This window comes from Pseudophryne corroboree, chromosome 5 (genome assembly GCF_028390025.1).
Source record: "Pseudophryne corroboree isolate aPseCor3 chromosome 5, aPseCor3.hap2, whole genome shotgun sequence".
Taxonomy (NCBI): Eukaryota; Metazoa; Chordata; class Amphibia; order Anura; family Myobatrachidae; genus Pseudophryne; species Pseudophryne corroboree.
In genome coordinates this window covers 390051593-390072654 of record NC_086448.1, presented here as the reverse complement: position 1 = coordinate 390072654, position 21062 = coordinate 390051593, and the positions used below count along the sequence as shown (strand labels likewise).

At 47.7% G+C, this 21062-nt stretch overlaps 1 protein-coding gene and 1 non-coding gene across 3 annotated transcripts in view; both read left to right on the top strand.

Moving 5' to 3' along the window:
- TRIO (trio Rho guanine nucleotide exchange factor) overlaps positions 1-21062 on the top strand; it is a 1426902-nt gene that overhangs the window by 350015 nt on the left and 1055825 nt on the right. For both annotated transcript variants that reach the window (XM_063922713.1, XM_063922714.1), the window contains exon 6: positions 6065-6187. In XM_063922713.1, the coding sequence (XP_063778783.1) occupies positions 6065-6187 (123 nt within the window). The remainder of the gene's footprint in view (positions 1-6064; positions 6188-21062) is intronic.
- Positions 18067-18199, top strand: LOC134931352 (U8 small nucleolar RNA). The gene has a single exon (XR_010179106.1). It is a non-coding gene; the product is annotated as a U8 small nucleolar RNA (small nucleolar RNA).

Genomic DNA, 21062 nt, shown 5'->3' with positions numbered 1-21062 from the left:
TTATTCTCTTAAGGGAATGATCTCAACTCTTTCTACTAAATTGTCCCGCAATGAGAAAGAGACGCAAGACTTAAAACAGACTGTGGATAAGTTTGTGAACAGAGACACAATCCCCAAGGCAGCGTCTCAATCCTCTCCCATCTGTCCGCAAAAGCTATCTCTAGCCCATATCCTGCAGTCTGACGCTGACAAGTCAGACATGGTGGAGGGGGGAGGTGGACTCAGAGGGGAGGGATGCAGCTCTGTCACAGGGCATAGAGGCTCTTATAGAGGCTATCAGAGATGTTCTGCATATTCCTGATAAGGTGCCAGAGAAGTGAGGAATCTTATTTTATCGTAAAAAATAAGTCCTCAGTCACTTTTCCTGCGTCAAAGGAATTGAATACCCTGTTTGAAGAACCTTGGGTTAATCCTGATAAGAAATTTCAGATCCCTAAAAGGTTGCTCTCCTCTTTTCCTTTTCCTCTGGAAGATAGGAAAAAAGGGGAAAATCCATCGATAGTGGACGCATCAGTGTCTAGGCTGTCACGTAAAATCGTATTGCCTGTTCCTGGTGCAGCCTCCCTGAAAGACACTGCTGATTGTAAAATTAAGACTACACTCAAATCATTGTACACAGCTGCGAGAATGGCCCAAAGACCCACTATTGCATGTGCGTGGATCAGTAAAGCCATTGCAAAATGGTCAGGTAACCTAATTGAGGGGTTAGTTTCCTTATCTAGGGGGGATGTCAGCAAACTTTATGGTGGAAGCCATAAAGGACATAGGCATGCTTAACGCACGCACCACGGCTATGGCAGTGTCGGCACGCAGAGGCTTGTGGCTACGCCAGTGGACTGCTGACGCGGATTCCAGGCAGTGGAAGACCTACCATTCACAGGAGCGGCCTTGTTTGGAGATGAACTAGACAAATGGATCTCCACAGCTACTGCGGGTAAGTCTACGCATCTTCCTTCCGCAGCCCCCCCAACTAAGTTAGCTTCTAAGTTAGTCCTTTCGGACAGCCAAATTCGAGGGCAAATACAGAGGTGCTTCTACGTCCTCCAGTGGTGCAAGAGGTGGACCACGCAAACCAGCAGGTGCTCAGGAACAGAGCTCAGGCTCTGCTTCCTCACAGACTTCAGCGTGACGGTGGACCGCTATCCCTGGAATGCTGTCAGGTGGAAGCTCGTTTACAATTCTTCAGTCAAATCTGCTCAAATTCGTGCCAGGATCCCTGGGTTATAAATCTTATTTCCCAGTGTTACCTACTGGAGTTCCAAGAGCTCCCACCTCACAGATCATTCAAATCAGGCTTGTCAGTTTCACAAGAGGCAAATATAACTTTACAACATGCCATTCAAAAACTGGTACAGACTCGTGTCATTGTTCCAGTTCCACCTCATCAGCTAAACAAGGGTTACTATTCCAATTTGTTTGTAGTACCGAAACCGTCCGTTTCTGTAAGACCAAATTTGAACCTCAAGTCGTTGAACCCTGTTCAAATTGAAGATGGAGTCTCTGAGAGCGGTGATCTCCGTTCTGGAGGAGGTGGAATTCCTAGTGTCTCTGGATATCAAGGATGCGTACCTTCACATTCCGATCATGCCGCCTCATCAGGCTTACCTACCAAGGTGATGGCAGAGATGATTTTTCTACTCCGCAAGCAGAGAGTGAACATAATTCCGTACCTGGACGATATCCTGATAAAAGCACTGTCCAGGGAATGGTTGCTGGACAGCATTGCTCTCTCAACCAAACTTCTCCAGGATCATGGGTGGATTCTGAACCTTCCGAAATCTCACCTAGAGCCAACACGGAGGCTTCCATTCCTGGGAATGATACTGGATAGAGTCGCAGAAGGTGTTCATTCCGTTGGAAAAGGCATTAGTAATCCAGTCGATGGTTCGAGATGTCCTAAAACCAACCCGGATATCTGTGCATCTGTGCATTCGCCTTCTGGGGAAAATGGTGTCCTCTTACGAGGCTCTTCAATACGAAAGGTTTCACGCAAGACCCTTCCAACTCGATCTGTTGGACAATCTGTCCGGTTCGTATCTTCACATGCACCAGAGGATTGGTCTGTCGCCAAAAGCCAGGATCTCCCTTCTGTGGTGGCTACCGATTTCTCACCTCGTCGAGAGTCAGAGGTTCGGAATTCTGAACTGGATTCTGCGAACAGACGCAAGCCTCAGGGGTTGGGAGGGGTCACTCAGGGGGTGCAGTTTCAAGGAGTATGGTCAAGTCAGGAAGTCGTCCTTCCAATCAACATTCTGGAACTCAGGGACGTATACAAAGCCCTTCTACAGGCCTCGCATCTTCTTTAAGATCGGGCCATTCAGGTCCAGTCTGACAATGTGACGGTAGCAACATACATAAACTGACAGCGTGGAACGAAAAGCAGAGCAGCAATATCAGAGGTGTCAAGAATTCTCCTCTGGGCAGAGAGAAATGCTGTGGCGTTGTCAGCGGTCTTCATTCCGGGAGTAGACAACTGGGAAGCAGACATGACCTGCACCCGGCGGAGTGGCGCCTTCACCCGGAGTTATTCAGGTGCTTGACAAGTCGATGGGGATATCCGCAGATCGACATGATGGCCTCTCATCTCAACATTAAGCTCAAGCGGTATTGTTCCATGTCAAGAGACCCATAGGCGGTGGCGCTAGACACCCTAACGACTCCATGGGTCTATCAGATGGTGTACATGTTTCCTCCACTTCCTCTGATCCCAAGAATTCTAAAAAGAATAAAAAGGGAAAAGGTTCAAGCAGTTCTAATTGCTCCGGACTGGCCAATAAGTGCCTGGTATGCGGACCTTCTGGAGATGCTCTTTGAAGATCCGTGGCCTGTTCCTTTTCGCAAGGATCTTCTGCAAAAGGGCCCGTTCGTTTATTAGGACTGACTGCGGCTATGTTTGACAGCATTGAAGTTGAACAACTGATTCTAGCCAGGAGAGGGATCCCTATCAAGGTTATCCCGACTATGATCCAAGCCAGGAAAGGGGTAACGTCTAAGCATTACCATCGTATTTGGAAGAAATACGTCTCTTGTTGTGAGAGCAGAAACTTTTCTGCTGTGGAATTCCATCTGGGACGTTTCCTGCTATTTTTACAAGCGGGAGTGGATGTGGGCTACGTCTGGGCTCCATAAAAGTCCAAATTTCGGCCTTGTCCATTTTCTTTCAGAAACAGTTGGCTTCTCTCCTTGAGATCCAGACGTTCTTGAAAGGTGTTCTACACATCCAAACTCCCTTTGTGCCTCCCACGGCACCTTGGGATCTCGATGTGGTGCTGCATTTACTTCAATCGGACTGGTTTGAGACCTTACAGGAGGTGGACGTAAAATATCTTACGTGGAAGACCGTCATGCTGTTGGCCTTGGCTTCAGCAAGATGTGTGTCTGAGCTGGGATCTTTGTCTCGCAAAAGTCCCAGTTTGATTTTCCATGAGAACAGAGCTGAACTCAGAACTCATCAGCAATTTCTTCCTAAGGTGGTGTCAGCGTTTCACATCAACCAACCTATTGTTGTATTGTTTGTCACTGACACCTCTGCTACTTCAAAGTCTTTGGATGTTGTGAGGGCTTTGAAGGTGCATGTGAAAAGAACAGCTCGTCACAGAAGCACTGACTCGCTGTTTGTTCTTTATGATCCCAATAAGATTGGGTGTCCTGCTTCTAAGCAGACTGTTGCACGTTGAATCACGCTTACTATCCAGCATGCTTATTCCACGGCAGGTTTGCCATGTCCAAAATCTGTACAGGCCCACTCGGTCGGTGGGTTCTTCCTGGGCGCCTGCTCGGGGTGTCTCGGCTTTACAGCTCTGCCGAGGAGCTACTTGGTCAGGTTCGAACACGTTTACTAAGTTTTACAAGTTCGATACTTTGGCCTCTGAGGACCTTCAGTTTGGCCAATCAGTTCTGCAGGATCCCCAGCACTTTCCCACCTGGTTTGGGAGCTTTGGTACATCCCCATGGTACTAAATGGAACCCGGTAATCTCTAGGACGCAAGAGAAAATAGGATTTTAATTACCTACCGGTAAATCCTTTTCTCATAGTCCGTAGAGGATACTGGGCGCTCGCCCAGTTCTTCGTTCTTCCTGCACTGTTACTTGGTTAATTTAATGTTGGTTCAGCCGTTGCTGTTCCTGTTTAAAGTTTGGTTAGCTTGGCTTTCCTCTTGTTGTGTGTGCTGGTTCGGAATCTCGCCAGTATCCTTATCTATCCTTCTCTCAAAGTATGTCCATCTCCTCGGGCACAGTTTCCTAGACGGAGTCTGGTAGGAGGGGCATAGATGGAGGAGCCAGTCCACACTATCAAATTCTTAAAGTGCCCCTGGCTCCTAGTGGACCCTGTCTATGAGAGGAGAATACCTGTTCAGCAAGCTCCGCGCCTGCACATTTACTCTGCCTAACCCTGGTTACTTCCACATATAACCGGGAAAACCCTGACACTGGCCACTGACAAGATTTTACACACAATACTGCGGAGACCCCCATGGCAAGAGCCATAACACTTTACCCCTTCCCCACCTTGACTCACCATAGCATCGGGGGGACTTTCCCTTGTTATGAGGAAAAACACTGGCTTAGCGGCAGATCAGTTAGCAGAGGGGAAGAGTAGCCCGGCAAGCTCTGCCGCCTGCTCAGTTCATCGTGGTACTTACCTTGTCGAGAGCTCAAGTGAACGATTTCATGCTGGGTTACCATCGTCTAATGCAGGGGTGGGGAACCTTTTTTCTACAGAGGGCCATGTGGATATTTATAAAATCCTTCGGGGGCCATAGAAAAATTCTCAACTTAAATGCCCCTTATAGGCACTGTGTGCGCGCGCTGGAGGCGCGCGTACCCAAAAAATGGGTGTGGCCAGTTAAAATGGGACGTGATACACATATGCCCCCAATAGTGCAGTGCCAGATCCACAATTGCCCACACAGTGCCAGGTATACAAATTCCCTCACAGTGCCAGGTATACAAATTCCCTCACAGTGCCAGGTATACAGATGCCTCCACAGTCCCAGGTATACAGATGCCCCCACAGTGCCAGGTATACAGATGCCCCTCACAGTGCCAGGTATACAGATGCCCCTCACAGTGCCAGGTACACAAATGCCCCCCACAGTGCCAGGTATACAAATGCCCCCCACAGTGCCAGGTATACAAATGCCCCCCACAGTGCCAGGTATACAAATGCCCCCCACAGTGCCGGGTATACAGATGCCCCCCACAGTGCCAGGTATACAGATGCCTCTCCCCCCCCCCCCCGTGCCACCCGTGCTGCTTACCGCTGCTTTTTTCGGCGGGACACGGAGGAGAGCGCGGCTATGTTGGGCGGCGGCGTGTAGTACTTGAAACCAGCCGCCGGTTCGGGAGATAAATCAGAGCTCGCGGACCGGCAGCGCGGCTCCTGATTGGCTGCCGGTCCGCGAGCTCTGATTGGCTCACGAACCGGCGGCTGGTTTCAAGTTCTACACTCCGCCGCTCCCACCCGACAGCCGCGCTCTCCTCCTGAGTCCCTGTCCAGACAGCTGAGACACGTTGCCGCCGGACTGAGCGGCGGCGTGTCTCACAGAGAAGCGGGTGTGCCGGAGCAAACTGCTTCGCGGGCCTTATACGGCCCGCGGGCCGGAGGTGCCCCACCCCTGGTCTAATGTGTACCCAGCTTTACACAGACATGGGCAGCGTCTGTCCCCACTGCTTTTTCTGCTCTTTATATTCTGTACCGGGGGAGAGGGGATCCTCCTCAAAATTGTGGGTAGCAGATTCACCTGTTAGAGAACAGCACAGCTTTATCACCTCTTTCTTTGTAAAAGTAAAGGTGATTTTTTTTTTTACATGAAATTCATTTGCAATCATTCTTCTTTTATTTGAATTGTCAACTTTTTGTTTTAGTTTTTAAAGCTAAGTTCTATTACACTGTGTGTTAACAATATGGAGAAGCTTAAATGCAGTAATTATTCCAATATTTTAAGACACAATTTTAAATTATTGTTACATGTTAATAAAGATAATTGTTTTAACCTATGGGGTACTTTTACATTTTTCATATAATTCAGTATTTACTCATTTGCCAAATTTCTTTCCTTAGATGTTTGACTGGATTGCACATAACAAAGGTCTGTTTTTGACAAGTTACACAGATATTGGCATTAGTCATAATCAAGCTATGGAACTTCAGACACAGCACAATCATTTTGCTATGAATTGCATGGTAAGTGATTTTTTTTTTAAAATAAATATGTATTTGTTTTAACACTTTGCTTTCTTTCTGTCTGTGGGATGATTCTATGCCTTGCTGCTGTGACCAGGGATGGCACTTCTTCTAATGATGAAATAATTTCTAGTTTGGTTATTTTTAGTGCCGTCTGAGATCATGCACTTTTTTTGTGCTACCAGGGCAGCATGTCATTTTTTGCAGTTTTTTTCCAACCATTTTATTTTTCCTTAACTTGTGGAGTTCTCTAAGGAGACCACTGGAGTTGGCGGATAGAAGTGCTGATCAGCCCCTATTCCCCTAGGTGTGCTATATTTTGGTTACTGGGATTCTCCAGACACCATTCGCTGGCTGCAGGTGTCCAAGTCCATGCTCCAGGTGCTACATGTGGAACACACTCTACTACCCCATCTCTTCCTTTGTGTACTGAGATGGGAATTGCTGCAGTACCCCCGCCCCGCCCCCATCCCCAACAAAACCACCACCTTTGATGTCTACAAATATGTTCATGTGAGTCCTGTATGCACTAGGGACAGACGTGGAGGGGAAACATTCTTCTTGGTATGTGTTGTGCTAGGTAAGCCTACCAAAAATGCAAAACTAATCATGCTATGGTGCAAGAATTTGATGCTTCATTCACTTTACTATCCGAATCCTATCCTGACTTTTTCTCATACGTCCTAGAGGATGCTGGGGACACTTCAAGATCCATGGGGTATAGACGGGATCCGCAGGAGACATGGGCACTTTAAGACTTTTAAGGGGTGTGAACTGGCTCCTCCCTCTATATCCCTCCTCCAGACTCCAGTTTTCTCTAACGTCCTAAGTGGATGCTGGGGACTCCGTCAGGACCATGGGGTTTAGCGGCTCCGCAGGAGACAGGGCACAATAATAAAAGCTTTAGGATCAGGTGGTGTGCACTGGCTCCTCCCCCTATGACCCTCCTCCAAGCCTCAGTTAGATTCTTGTGCCCGGCCGAGAAGGGTGCAATCTAGGTGGCTCTCCTGAGCTGCTTAGAATAAAAGTTTAAGTTAGGTTTTTTATTTTCAGTGAGTCCTGCTGGCAACAGGCTCACTGCTACGAGGGACTTAGGGGAGAGAAGTAAACTCACCTGCGTGCAGGATGGATTTGCTTCTTAGGCTACTGGACACCATTAGCTCCAGAGGGAGTCGGAACACAGGTCTCACCCTGGGGTTCGTCCCGGAGCCGTGCCGCCGACCCCCCTTGCAGATGCCGAAGTTGAAGAGGTCCAGAGGTCCAGAAACAGGCGGCAGAAGACTTTCAGTCTTCATAAGGTAGCGCACAGCACTGCAGCTGTGCGCCATTGTTGTCAGCACACTTCATACCAGCGGTCACTGAGGGTGCAGGGCGCTGGGGGGGGCGCCCTGGGCAGCAATGTATTATACCTTTTTTATGGCTAAAATACATCACATATAGCCCTTGAGGCTATATGGATGTATTTAACCCCTGCCAGATCTCACAAACTCCGGGAGAAGAGCCCGCCGTTTTAGGGGGCGGGGCCTATTCTCCTCAGCACACGGCGCCATTTTCCTGCTCAGCTCTGCTGTGAGGAAGGCTCCCAGGCTCTCCCCTGCACTGCACTACAGAAACAGGGTTAAAACAGAGAGGGGGGGCACTTATTTGGCGATATGATTACATATGTGAAAATGCTATAAGGGAAAACACTTGTATAAGGGGTTGTCCCTGTATAATTATAGCGTTTTTGGTGTGTGCTGGCAAACTCTCCCTCTGTCTCCCCAAAGGGCTAGTGGGGTCCTGTCCTCTATCAGAGCATTCCCTGTGTGTGTGCTGTGTGTCGGTACGTGTGTGTCGACATGTAGGAGGACGATGTTGGTGAGGAGGCGGAGCAAATTGCCTGTATTGGTGATGTCACTCTCTAGGGAGTCGACACCGGAATGGATGGCTTATTTAGGAATTACGTGATAATGTCAACACGATGCAAGGTCGGTTGACGACATGAGACGGCCGGCAAACAAATTAGTACCTGTCCAGGCGTCTCAGACACCGTCAGGGGCTTGTAAAAACGCCCATTTACCTCAGTTGGTCGACACAGACACAGACACGGACACTGACTTCAGTGTCGACGGTGAAGAAACAAACGTATTTTCCTTTAGGGCCACACGTTACATGTTAAGGGCAATGAAGGAGGTGTTACATATTTCTGATACTACAAGTACCACAAATAAGGGTATTATGTAGGGTGGGAATAATCTACTTGTAGTTTTTCCTGAATCAGATAAATTAAAGTGTGTGATGATACGTGGGTTTCCTCCGATAGAAAATTATTTGAGGTATACCCTTTCCCGCCAGAAGTGAGGGCGAGTTGGAAAACACACCTTAGGGTGGATAAGGCGCTCACACGCTTATAAAAACAAGTGGCGTTACCGTCTCCAGATACGGCCGCCCTCAAGGAGCCAGCTGATAGGAAGCTGAAAAATATCCTAAAAAGTATATACACACATACTGGTGTTATACTACGACCAGCAATCGCCTCAGCCTGGATGTGCAGCGCTGGGGGGGCTTGGTCGGATTTCCTGACTGAAAATATTGATACCCTTGACAGGAACAATATTTTATTGACTATAGAGCATTTTAAGGATGCATTTCTATATATGCGAGATGCACAGAGGGATATTTGCATTCTGGCATCAAGAGTAGATGTGATGTCCATATCTGCCAGACGATGTTTATAGACACGACAGTGGTCAGGTGATGCAGATTCCAGACGGCACATGGAAGTATTGCCGTATAAAAGGGCGGTCCATCGGACCTGGTGGCCATGGCAACAGCTGGAAAATCCACTTTTGTTACCCCAAGTCACATCTCAGCAGAAAAGGACACAGTCTTTTCAGTCTCAGTCCTTTCGTACCCATAAAGGCAGGCGGGCAAAAGGCCAGTCATATCTGCCCAGGGTTAGAGGAAAGGGAAGAAGACTGCAGCAGGCAGCCCATTCCCAGGAACAGAAGTCCTCCACAGCTTCTGCCAAGTCCGCAGCATGACGCTGGGGCCATACAAGCGGACTCAGGTGCGGTGGGGGGTCATCTCAAGAGTTTCAGCACGCAGTGGGCTCACTCGCAAGTGGACTCCTGGATCCTACACGTAGTATCCCAGGTGTACATTGGAAATTCGAGACGTCTTCCCCTCACAAGTTCCTGAAGTCTGCTTTACCAACGTCTCCCTCCGACAGGGAGGCAGTATTGGGAAAAAATTCACAGGCTGTATTCCCAGCAGGTGATAATCAAAGTACCCCTCCTACAACAAGGGAAGGGGTATTATTCCACACTATATTGTGGTACTGAAGCCAAACGGCTCGGTGAGATCTAAAAGATTTGAACAATTACATACAAGGGTTCAAATCAAGATGGAGTCACTCAGAGCAGTGATAGCGAACCAGGACGATATGGTGTCACTGGATATCTGGGACGCTTACCTACATGTCCAAATTTTGCCCTTCTCACCAAGGGTATCTCAGGTTCGTGGTACAGAACTGTCACTATCAGTTCAGACGCTGCCGTTTGGATTGTCCACGGCACCCCGGGTCTTTACCATGGTAATGGCCGAAATGATGATTCTTCCTAAAAGAAATATGGACGTTTCCTGATAAGGGCAAGGTCCAAAGAACAGTTGGCGGTCGGAGTAGCACTATCTCAAGTAGTTCTACGACAGCACGAGTGGATTCTAAATATTCCAAAATCGCAACTTTTCCGACGACACGTCTAATGTTCCTAGGAATGATTCTGGACACAGTCCAGAAAAGGATGTTTTCTCCCGGAGAAGAAGGCCAGGGAGTTATCCGAGCTAGTCAGGAACCTCCTAAAACCAGGAAAGGTATCAGTGCATCATTGCACAAGGGTCCTGTGAAAAATGGTGGTTTCTTACAAAGCGATCCCATTCGGTAGATTTCACGCAAGAACCTTTCAGTGGAATCTGCTGGGAAAATGGTCCGGATCGCATCTTCAGATGCATCAGCGGATAACCCTGTCTCCAAGGACAAGGGTGTTTTCTTCTGCGGTGGCTGCAGAGTGCTCATCTATGAAAGGGCCGCAGATTCGACATTCAGGACTGGGTCCTGGTGACCACGGATGCCAGCCTGAGTGGCTGGGGAGCAGTCACACAAGGAAAAAATTTCCAGGGAGTGTGATCAAGACTTCTCTCCACATAAATATACTGGAGCTAAGGGCAATTTACAAGGCTCTAAGCTTAGCAAGACCTCTGCTTCAAGGTCAGCCGGTATTGATCCAGTGGGACAACATCACGGCAGTCGCCCACGTAAACAGACAGGGCGGCACATGAAGCAGGAGGGAAATGGCAGAAACTGCAAGGATTCTTCGCTGGGCGAAAAATCATGTGATAACACTCTCATCAGTGTTAATTCCGGGAGTGGAAAACTGGGAAGCAGACTTCCTCAGCAGGCATAACCTCCACCCGGGAGAGTGGGGACTTCAGCGGGAAGTCTTCCACATGATTGTAAACCGTTGGGAAAAACCAAAGGTGGACATGATGGCGTCCCGCCTGAACAAAAAACTAGACAGATATTGCGCCAGGTCAAGGGACCCTCAGGCAATAGCGGTGGACGCTCTGGTAACACTGTGGGTGTACCAGTCAGGGTATGTGTTCCCTCCTATGCATCTCATACCAAAAGTACTGAGAATCATAAGAAGGAGATGAGTAAGAACGATACTCGTGGTTCCGGATGGGTCAAGAAGGACTTGGTACCCGGAACTTCAAGAGATGCTCACGGAAGAACCGTGGCCTCTACCTTTAAGAGAGGACCTGCTCCAGCAGGGGCCTTGTCTGTTCCAAGACTTACCGCGGCTGCGTTTGACGGCATGGCAGTTGAACGCCGTATCCTGAAAGGGCATTCCAGATGAAGTCATCCCTACCCTGGTCGAAGCCAGGAAGGATGTAACCGCAAAACATTTTCACCGCATTTGGCGAAAATATGTTGCGTGGTGTGAGGCCAAGAAGGTCCCTACAGAGGAATTCCAACTGGGTCGTTTCCTACATTTCCTGAAAACAGGACTGTCTATGGGCCTAAAATTAGGGTCCATTAAGGTTCAAATTTCGACCCTGTCGAATTTCTTCCACAAAGAACTGGCTTCAGTGCCTGAAGTTCAGACGTTTGTAAAAGGGGTACTGCATATACAGCCTCCTTTGGTGCCCCCAGTGGCACCTTGGGATCTCAATGTTGTTTTGAGTTTCCTAAAGTCACATTGGTTTGATCCACTCACCACTGTGGAATTAAAATATTTCACATGGAAGGTGAAGATTCTATTAGCCCTGGCTTCAGCCAGGCGTGTGTCAGAATGGGCGGCTTTATCATATAAAAGCCCTTACTTAATTTTTCATTCTGACAGGGCAGAATTGAGGACTCGTCCTCAATTTCTCCTTAAGGTGTTTTCTGTTTTTCACATGAACCAACCTATTGTGGTACCTGCGGCTACTAGGGACTTGGAGGACTCCAAGTTACTTGACGTTGTCAGGGCCCTGAAAATATATGTTTCCAGGACGACTGGAGTCAGAAAATCTGACTCGCTGTTTAGCCTGTATGCACCCAACAAGATGGGTGTTCCTGCTTCTAAGCAGACGATTGCTCGCTGGATTTGTAGTACAATTCAGCTTGCACATTCTGTGGCAGGCTTGCCACAGCCAAAATCAGTAAAAGCCCATTCCACAAGGAAGTGGGCTCATCTTGGGCGGCTGCCCGAGGGGTCTCGGCTTTACAACTTTGCCGAGATGCTACTTGGTCAGGGGCACACCCTGACTGAGGAGGACCTGGAGTTCTCTCATTCGGTGCTGCAGAGTCATCCGCACTCTCCCGCCCGTTTGGGAGCTTTGGTATAATCCCCATGGTCCTGACGGAGTCCCCAGCATCCACTTAGGACGTTAGAGAAAATAAGAATTTACTTACCGATAATTCTATTTCTCGTAGTCCGTAGTGGATGCTGGGCGCCCATCCCAAGTGCGGATTGTCTGCAATACTTGTACATAGTTATTGTTACAAAAATCGGGTTATTCTTGTTGTGAGCCATCTTTGCAGAGGCTCCTTCGTTGTTATCATACTGTTAACTGGGTTCAGATCACAGGTTGTACGGTGTGATTGGTGTGGCTGGTTTGAGTCTTACCCGGGATTCAATATCCTTCCTTATTATGCACGCTCGTCCGGGCACAGTATCCTAACTGAGGCTTGGAGGAGGGTCATAGGGGGAGGAGCCAGTGCACACCACCTGATCCTAAAGCTTTTATTATTGTGCCCTGTCTCCTGCGGAGCCACTAAACCCCATGGTCCTGACGGAGTCCCCAGCATCCACTACGGACTACGAGAAATAGAATTATCGGTAAGTAAATTCTTATTTTAGAATTGTGAATTGTGCCCAGGGAGACTGATCGCACACACGGGAGCTCTACTGAGTTTATCTGAAAAGACTTTGTTAGGTTTTTTATTTTCATGGAGGCTGCTGGCAACGGTCTCCCTGCATCGTGGGACTTAGGGGAGAGAAATCAGACCTACTTCTAATGAGTTTAAAGGCTTTGCTTCTTGGCTACAAGACACCATTAGCTCCTGAGGGTTTGGAACACTAGGTTCGCCTAGGGGTTCACTCCCAGAGCCCGCCGTTACCCCTCTTGCAGAGCCAGAAAGAAGTCGGAAGACAGGTGAGTAGAAGATCAGAAGTCTTCAGTGACGGCTTTCTGAGGTACCGCACAGCGATCGCGCTGCGCGCCATGCTCCCACACACAGCGGCACTACAGGGTGCAGGACGCGTGGGGGGGGGGTGATATGGAGTGCCTGGGCACAAGATCCGAACTCCCACCAGATCTGGGATTGAGCGCTGTGAGCTGGCAAACTCCCTCTGCATTTCTGACATGCTTTACTGTGGGTCTGTCCCCTATTTGCCCAGTGTGTCTGTGGGTGTCTGTACACGTTTGTCGGCATGTTTGAGGCTGAGTGCTCTTCCCGGGAGGAGACTGTGGTAGGGACAGAAACGACAGTGGGAGTGACCCTGTCGGCACCGCTGACTCCTGATTGGGTAAATGTGTTGAATGCTAATGTGGCTTTTTTGTTAATAAGAGATTAGATAAATCTGAATCTCAGAACCAGGCATGGAAGAAATCTGTGGAGGATGTGTTATCACAGGTCCAAACCCCTTCGGGGTGATAAAGTCAAATATTACTTATGAACATAAGCTATGTACTAATACCGTGGAGCTGTAATGGCCGCTAAACCACGTGCACGTGCTGCGCACTTTGTACGCTGTTTGCGTACAAAGAACCGTACGTGGTACGCACGTTGCGTACCCACGCTACGCTGAGTGTATGGAATACACACAGCGAGCGCACACACAGTTGATAATCTTTAAACCTTTTAAATGAACGCAGTAAAGGGTATGCTTATACTGTAAACCTTGGTTGATGTAAAACCACAATGATGTAATGCTTAAACCTTTAACAATGTGAATATGGTATGAGCGGTTAATACGCTAGGAGAGACCCTTTATAATAACCGGTGAAACACACAAGACCTGGTAAGGTTCCAACACCTTCGTAGAAGATTCTTTTAGTATATATATATATATAAAAGGGGAAAACAATTACAGCTTATACACTACAGACCTAACATCAATATTTAAACAGAATAACCAGAAACAAATGTGAACAATAGCGAACGATTGCAAACAGAACAAAACACAAAGAGAATAAATGGCAAATCAATAAGGATAACAAAAATGGCTACAGAGAACATACCATACGGGGGAATACTCGCATACGCAACCCGGATCCAGTCCTCCAATTATCAGGTAGATAAATGTTGATGAGAGAGAGTACTGGCCGGTCAGGGAACTGTGGCCTTTATATACACAGCATACAGTACAATACAATAGTCCCTACAATCTCATTGTCCATTGGGCACAGGAATGTGTCTCTGCATTATAACAAAAGGTCATAGGTGGATTCGAACAGGTGGGCTGTGTCTACTTCCAACTGCTCAGGTGGGAGGTATCATCAGGATTCCCGCCGCATGTGTAATAAACTGCAAATACAGTAAATGTCTATAAACGACTTTTAAACATAACTCTACGCAGGAGCGAACAATCTCTTCCTAACCAACACTGAAATGTTACTACTAAAATACTCTTCAGTTTGATACTAAACACCACCGTTCAATCTTTGTCTGACCCTTCATATCATGCAAAGAGGAATCCCCATGTCCACGAACCATTTACACTAAACATACTTGCTGACATTAAGGGGAATACTATCTATAAAACACACTATTTAGGTTAAATATGTTATAAACGAGTCGCCCGCTACAAGCTCACAAACTACCGTAAATACGCATATCACGTGCGTAATCGCTGGAGCGGTTGTACGCAAATTGCGGACATGTACACGCACGGCAGACTGGGTGCACGAGCAGCGGGCATGTGTATTGGGGTTAGTGCAAGGCATTGTGAATCACGATATTTTTTGACTTTGACAGTCCACCCTTTGGCAGTCAACAATAACTGCCACTATCTAAATAATCAAACAGAAAAATATACAATTCAATGAAATACCTATAAATGATTGGGTGTAGGGAGGAGAGGAGGAGGTGGAAAATGTATGACCTAGTGAGATAGTAAAAGCATGTGTGTATGAAATCCATGTCTGAGGGGTCATGTATCATCGTGCCGTACGTGTTCTAAATCAAGCTTCGAGGTATTGCGAAGTATACATTGAATCCTTCTCATCCCGTATTAAGGGTCTGTAAATGGGCTAGCAAACTCTACCTAGCTCTTTTCGGCTTTTAGTTCCAACAAATGGGGTGCACATTAGTTGATGATACATGAAGGGGGAGAATATGTGAGTGTTAATATATGTGCCTATATTACCTATCGACTATGTGTGTCACTACCTGAAGATAGTAGAGATGAAGATAAGAAACATGCGTTATGAATGCAGTCGTATGATTATGTATGTGGTCGTCTTTGGGTTTCTTGTTGAAGTTTTGTCTTATGTCTTGTCCGGATTGTCTTATCTTTGCTGTATCTTTGCTGTAAGTGGCAAGCAAAGCTCTTCAAGTGTCCATAAAATTACAGTCTCTAAAAGCTCATCAGGTGTCTGTGACACAGTTCATCAGTGGTCTGTATAAAGGGTCATCAAATTCTTCTTCCAAGTGGATGTCTTTGTACCTTGGAGAAAACCAAAGGAGAAACGGGTGAAAGAAACGGACCGTGGAATCACATTTTATCACAACATTGTCTCGATTGACGGGTCATAAATTAAACTAGTTGTTACAATGCCCTCGCTCCTCAAACTCATCAATTTGGTACTACGCTTGCAATTCATTAAAATCCGAACACATCTGAATATCAGACCAATCATTAAGATAACTCCTAGGATACATAAGAGGAACTTCCCTACAGTAACGACAACGTTTTGAGCCCATTCTCCTAAACCTGAGAACCAATTACGTGGGTTCAACAATGATACCCAGCCGGTTAGTACATTACCCACAGAGGCAAGGGTAAGGTTGTGCCTCCTTCGGAACTCCCACTTCAATTGCAAGATATCGTCCATCTTTTGATCTATGACCTCTGTCCTCAGTGCTGTTTGTGATATACGTACGACACTTCACACCATACCGAGTTGCTAGGGTGACACAATATCCTCCTGTCACTGCTGTAAGGTAATTTAGAACCATCCTGTGCTGGATCAGTTCCGTTTTGTAAGCTTGCAATTCTCTCCCGGTATACCTGAAGGTGTCATCATACATCTCGGTGATATTGTCTATCAGGTTCGCTAGCGCGGTTATATACCTAAAATTTATAACTCCTCTGGCGGTACGGGTGATATCTAACGCGAGTAGGAGTTGAATCCCGGTGGATTCGTGGATCAAATCAGAGGCTGCATGCTCTGTCCTATCTATAAGGTGTCTCTTTACAATGTGTTCGTAATGGGTGTGAGTGTAAGGAGCTTGAGCATTGCGGTGAACGTCTTTCATCTTTTCATGGGTAATGGTCATTACTTCTGGCAATACTCTTCCAATGTAACACAATCCCTCTGAGTTTGGGGCAAGCCACTTATACGCCTTCCTCCCACATATGAAATATGCATCATCGGGGAGGACATATGGGACAGAATATGACATCACCATATTACAAACCTTCCAAGTGACAAATCCTATCCCTAACTCTCTCTTTTGTCTAGTACACGTATCAGGTTGTATGATATGTGCACAGTATCCTGGTGATACTTCTCCAACTCACATGAGCCTATTTCCTAGAGTGTACCTATATTGGAAATATCTTCCACTGTTGGCTATTTGGCGTATAAGCTCTGAGTCAATGGGCATTCTATCGGTTCTGTGTGAGAATGTCATGGTTCGATTGTTCCATGTCACTTCCCAATTTCCCGGCTTTCGGGGATTGGAAATGTTAAAACATATTAGGGACCTATCTACATGGTATTGGTGGAGCTTTAAACTAGGAGGGAAAGAAATATTACATTTCTTGTCCACCCCTTAACTCCAGTACCTCACCTATTGTTAGAGTATGGCACTAGTCCTGACTTTCTATGACCTTGAGGTACTTGTGAGCACACCCAGCATTCTATTTGATTTAAAACCTTACCCACTAATGAGTAATAGTCACTCAATGGATGACGGTCCATATCGATATTAAGGCTGGACTGACATCTCTGGATGCACCCGTCTTCTGCTATGTTGTCATATTTCCTACAGATACAATTCTCTTCAGCTAACAATCCTTCACAATGTCTATTAATGTCATGGCTACCAGATCGTTTTCTCCTTCATCCACTAGGGGCCACTGGAGCGTAGTTACAATGGGGAAATAGTAGGCAGTAATTGGGAGCTGGCACTTTAAAATTCTCACACTGTGGCTAGCTCCTTCCCTACTATCTCCCCTCCAAGCCAGTCTTAGTTTAGTGCCCGAGGTAGCTGGTTCACTTGGGTTTAGCTGAAGAATTTTTACCTTTTTCTTTATTATTTTATTTTTCTTTCACACACGCACAGACTGGCAGCTCTGCCACTGCCATTCTGCACCGCGGGAGCTGCCGGCGGGGTCCCATCGCAGCTGCGTGCGGCTCGGGATGGGCCCCGGCTGAGGGAGACACTGAGCTCTCCTGAGTTGGCTGGACACCGCTGCGTGCGGCGCGTGTCGGGGCCACTCCATCCAGCAGAAGATTCCGGCAGCATGGCAGTGGTGAGTATCAGTGGCCGGACACCGCTGCGTGCGGCGCGTGTCGGGGCCGCTCCACCACAGAAGATTCCGGCCGGACACCGCTGCGTGCGGCGCGTGTTGGGGCCGCTGGGTCGAAAAAGCGGTGAGTACAATCTCCCCAGACTGAGGTATGTTTTTACATTTTTCAGTGTTTTAATACAAGGCTCTCCTATACTCTCCAGTCATAGCCAGGCTGGAGTGCATAAAAGGCGCACTTACTGATTTGAAATTGGCGCCATTATGTGGGGGGCGGAGCTTCAGCCCGCTCTGTAAGCGGGCTCAACGCTCTTCACTCCCCGGCTGCAGCATACACACTTACAGGCAGCCGGGGGATAATGTGGTTTTTAATTTAATAAGTGAAACCGCTCCCCGGCTGCAGCATACAGGCGGCCGGGGGATGCAGGGAGAAAGCACAGCAGCGGCCATCAAGAATGAGGGGGCGGAGCTTACTCCCGCTCTTTTCGGCGGGCTCAGGCTCTCCACTCCCCGGCCGCACACCGCTCCCCGGCCGCAGCATACAGGCGGCCGGGGGATGCACTGAGACAGCAGCGGCCACCAAGAACTAGGAGGGCGGAGCTAACTCCCGCTCTGTTCGGCGGGCTTTCTCCGCTCCCCGGCCGCTGCATGACGAGATCATCAGTGAGGTTGATCCTTACCTGTTCCTCCTTATGGGGAAACAGACATGATGAATGGGGGAGGCTGAGTATGTGATTATACAGTTCCCCTGCACCACCCTGACGACAACCGGGGTGTGTGTCATTCTGATACCATCGCTCACTGGTGATCACTAAAAACACCACAGTCCCCCGCTCCCTGGCCCGCTGAAAGCTTCTTTCCTCTCCTGGCTGCGCAGGGAGGATTCTTAACTTGCTTAACATGTATAAGGTATGAGGGGGGAAGGGGGGTGAAGCTTATTCCCCCCGGCGGCAGCTCCCAGCTCTCATTGTCTCTAGGCAACACACCTGTCTCTGGGGTTTGTAGCTTTTCTGTGCAGTGTGCTGCAGAAATATTGTTACATCTTGCTTTGGCTACATTCCTCCCTGCAGGGGAGTCCTCTGCCCGGCATTTCAGTCATTTAGATCAGGAAACCTGCTCTATTACAGGAGCTGGGACTCAGCTCATTAATAATTAAAAATCTACTGTGCAGTATTTCTTTACCCTACAAATACACAGTATTTTTCTACCCTATTAGGTGCACAGTAATTATCTACCCGGTTGGGTTCACTGTGGTGTGAGATATATATAGATATGTTTGTGTGTATGTATATATATATATATATATATATATATATATATATATATATATATATATATATATAATATTTAAGTGTGTGTGGGTATGTATATAGATATATCCATACAATACCATATATAGGGGATAAAACAGACACTTCCGCAATGTTTTCTAATAACAAGATACCCCACCTTGCCATCTGGTGCACCTTAATTAGCGGTACACTACATACAGGGCGGGATGTTGTCCTCCCTTTATTATTCCTTGGTGTCACTAGTTACTAATGCTATTTGTAATTTGGGGAATGTGTGTAAGGCATCAGACAAATAGCGCTGTGGCTCAGTACGCTAGTAGCGGGTATCTGAACAGGGGTTTGAATCCAAACAAAACTTTAAGGAGAGCTCCTATAGCCTAGGGCTAAGACTCCTGTCCCACAGCGCAGCGTTACTGGTTCAGGTCTCCGCTGCTCCAGAAAGTTTATTTGAATCGTGTCGGTCACACATTATAGCGCAGACCTTACATAGGGCTGTGTTTGTTTAACCCACCTTTTCTCCTTTCGTTTGTCTCACCTGGGATAGTCAAAGAATTCCCTCTTAGGTGTGAAGTATGCAGTGGAGCCATCTGCAGAGCCCTCCACGCACCTGCAGGACGCTCCTGTTTGAACAGCTCAGATTATACAGGTAATGTCACTGGTAACCAGAGACCTTGTACGTCATTTCACCTCTTCAGGTTTCTAAAGGAACCTTGCTAACCTTCCATGTTACAGTACTGATGATGTCTGTTTTCTGTGGAGTCTGAACCAGTGTCTCAGAATATCCAGGTGCATTATACAGCAGTTCGTCTGAGACTGCAGGTAAAGGAGGCGGACACGTCAAGTCCATCAGGGTTCGACGCCAATGACGAAATGACAGCGACTGGTCCAGTTTCGGATGAGCTGGCCAGGCTCCGGTAGACGGCCGGCAGACACCCGAATACACAATTTCAGGTATCAAACAATGTTTGTTTTCCTATCCTTTCCCCGCAGACGGCAGGAAATGGTATCAGTACCTCTCCAGGGTATATCCCTCGATGTATCGCCGGTCCAACAAGCTGCCATTTTCCTGAGGCAACCTTGCTCAGTGATCCATCGAAGACCTATACGGCAGCGGGGTTCTACCTTGTCCGGAGCAGGTAGGTTGTGGATTACAGGATGTTTCGCATCAGGATCAATTGATACTTTGGTACGGTCAGAATCACGATTCTGCTTTATGTTCTTTGGAGGTCTCCACGTCTACAGACTCGGAACCTGCATTTTCGCTTGGGCTGTCTTAACCCGACGACCTCTGGGGCTGCGACAGTGACAGGTGAACATGAAATCCTACGGGGCAGATGGTTCAGGGGAAGGAACTTTCTGCAGGATTTCTTGAACCATTGGAGGTAAGTCCACTTTGCTTTCTCCTACTTCTGCCCCAGCTCCAAGACAGACCTTTACCGGTCTTTCCTTTAGAGTTTTACCGTGCCCTTTCAAGCTTTCGACTCCACACGGGCGATATCTCCGTCGCCAGGGGATCTAAAAAAAAAACAAAAAAAAAACCTGAAGGTTCAACAACCTCGGTCCAGTCTGATTTTACATCATCCTATACACACTCTACAGGTCAGACTTTCCTACCACCTGGAGGGTCCCAGGGTGGGCGCAGGTCGGTGGAAGAAGGCTTGGGCGGTTACAGACTAGATTTTGGAGTACAACCGTCTCGGGAGTCCCTCGGCAGGGGTCGGCCGATTTACGATGACAAGAGAGTCAGACTGCAGGCGGCGCTCCATATGCTTCTAACCGCAAAGGGTGTTGATCCCTGTTTTTTACATATCATTTGAATCGAGACAGTTCCCCGGCTTTTGGTTTTTTCACGTTCCGAAGCCAGTTGGCTCGGCCAGGCCTATTCTGGCCTTAGAATTCTTTCAGTCTGTGATTGCTAGTTTAAACAAGAAAGGGAGTTTTACGCGTCCCTTGTCTTCAGGGATGCCTGTTTACTGATTTTCCCTTGGGTTTCCTCATCGGGCTTTACTCAGTCGCATTACAGGATTCTCATTTTCACTGTAAGTCCTTTCCTTTCGGTCTCTCTTCCGCTCCCACAGGGTTCAGGAAGATCACAGAATAACTATTTTTCAGGGGGGTGACGTTGGTTCCCTAATGGGGCAATCTACTGCTACTATCCCACTCTGTACATTAGGTGTCTTCTGAAGATCCGGAGGATCCAGGAGCTTCTGGTTCGACTCAGATCCAATTTATGCTCCTCGTAGACGTTTTCTCAACACAAGTTGCGACGCAATGAGTGGTCGCCTACATTCCCCTCTGAGCGGGAGACGACAATCTTCTTCCCAGGTCAGGCCACCAGGTCGGACTCCTGGGCGAGGGAAC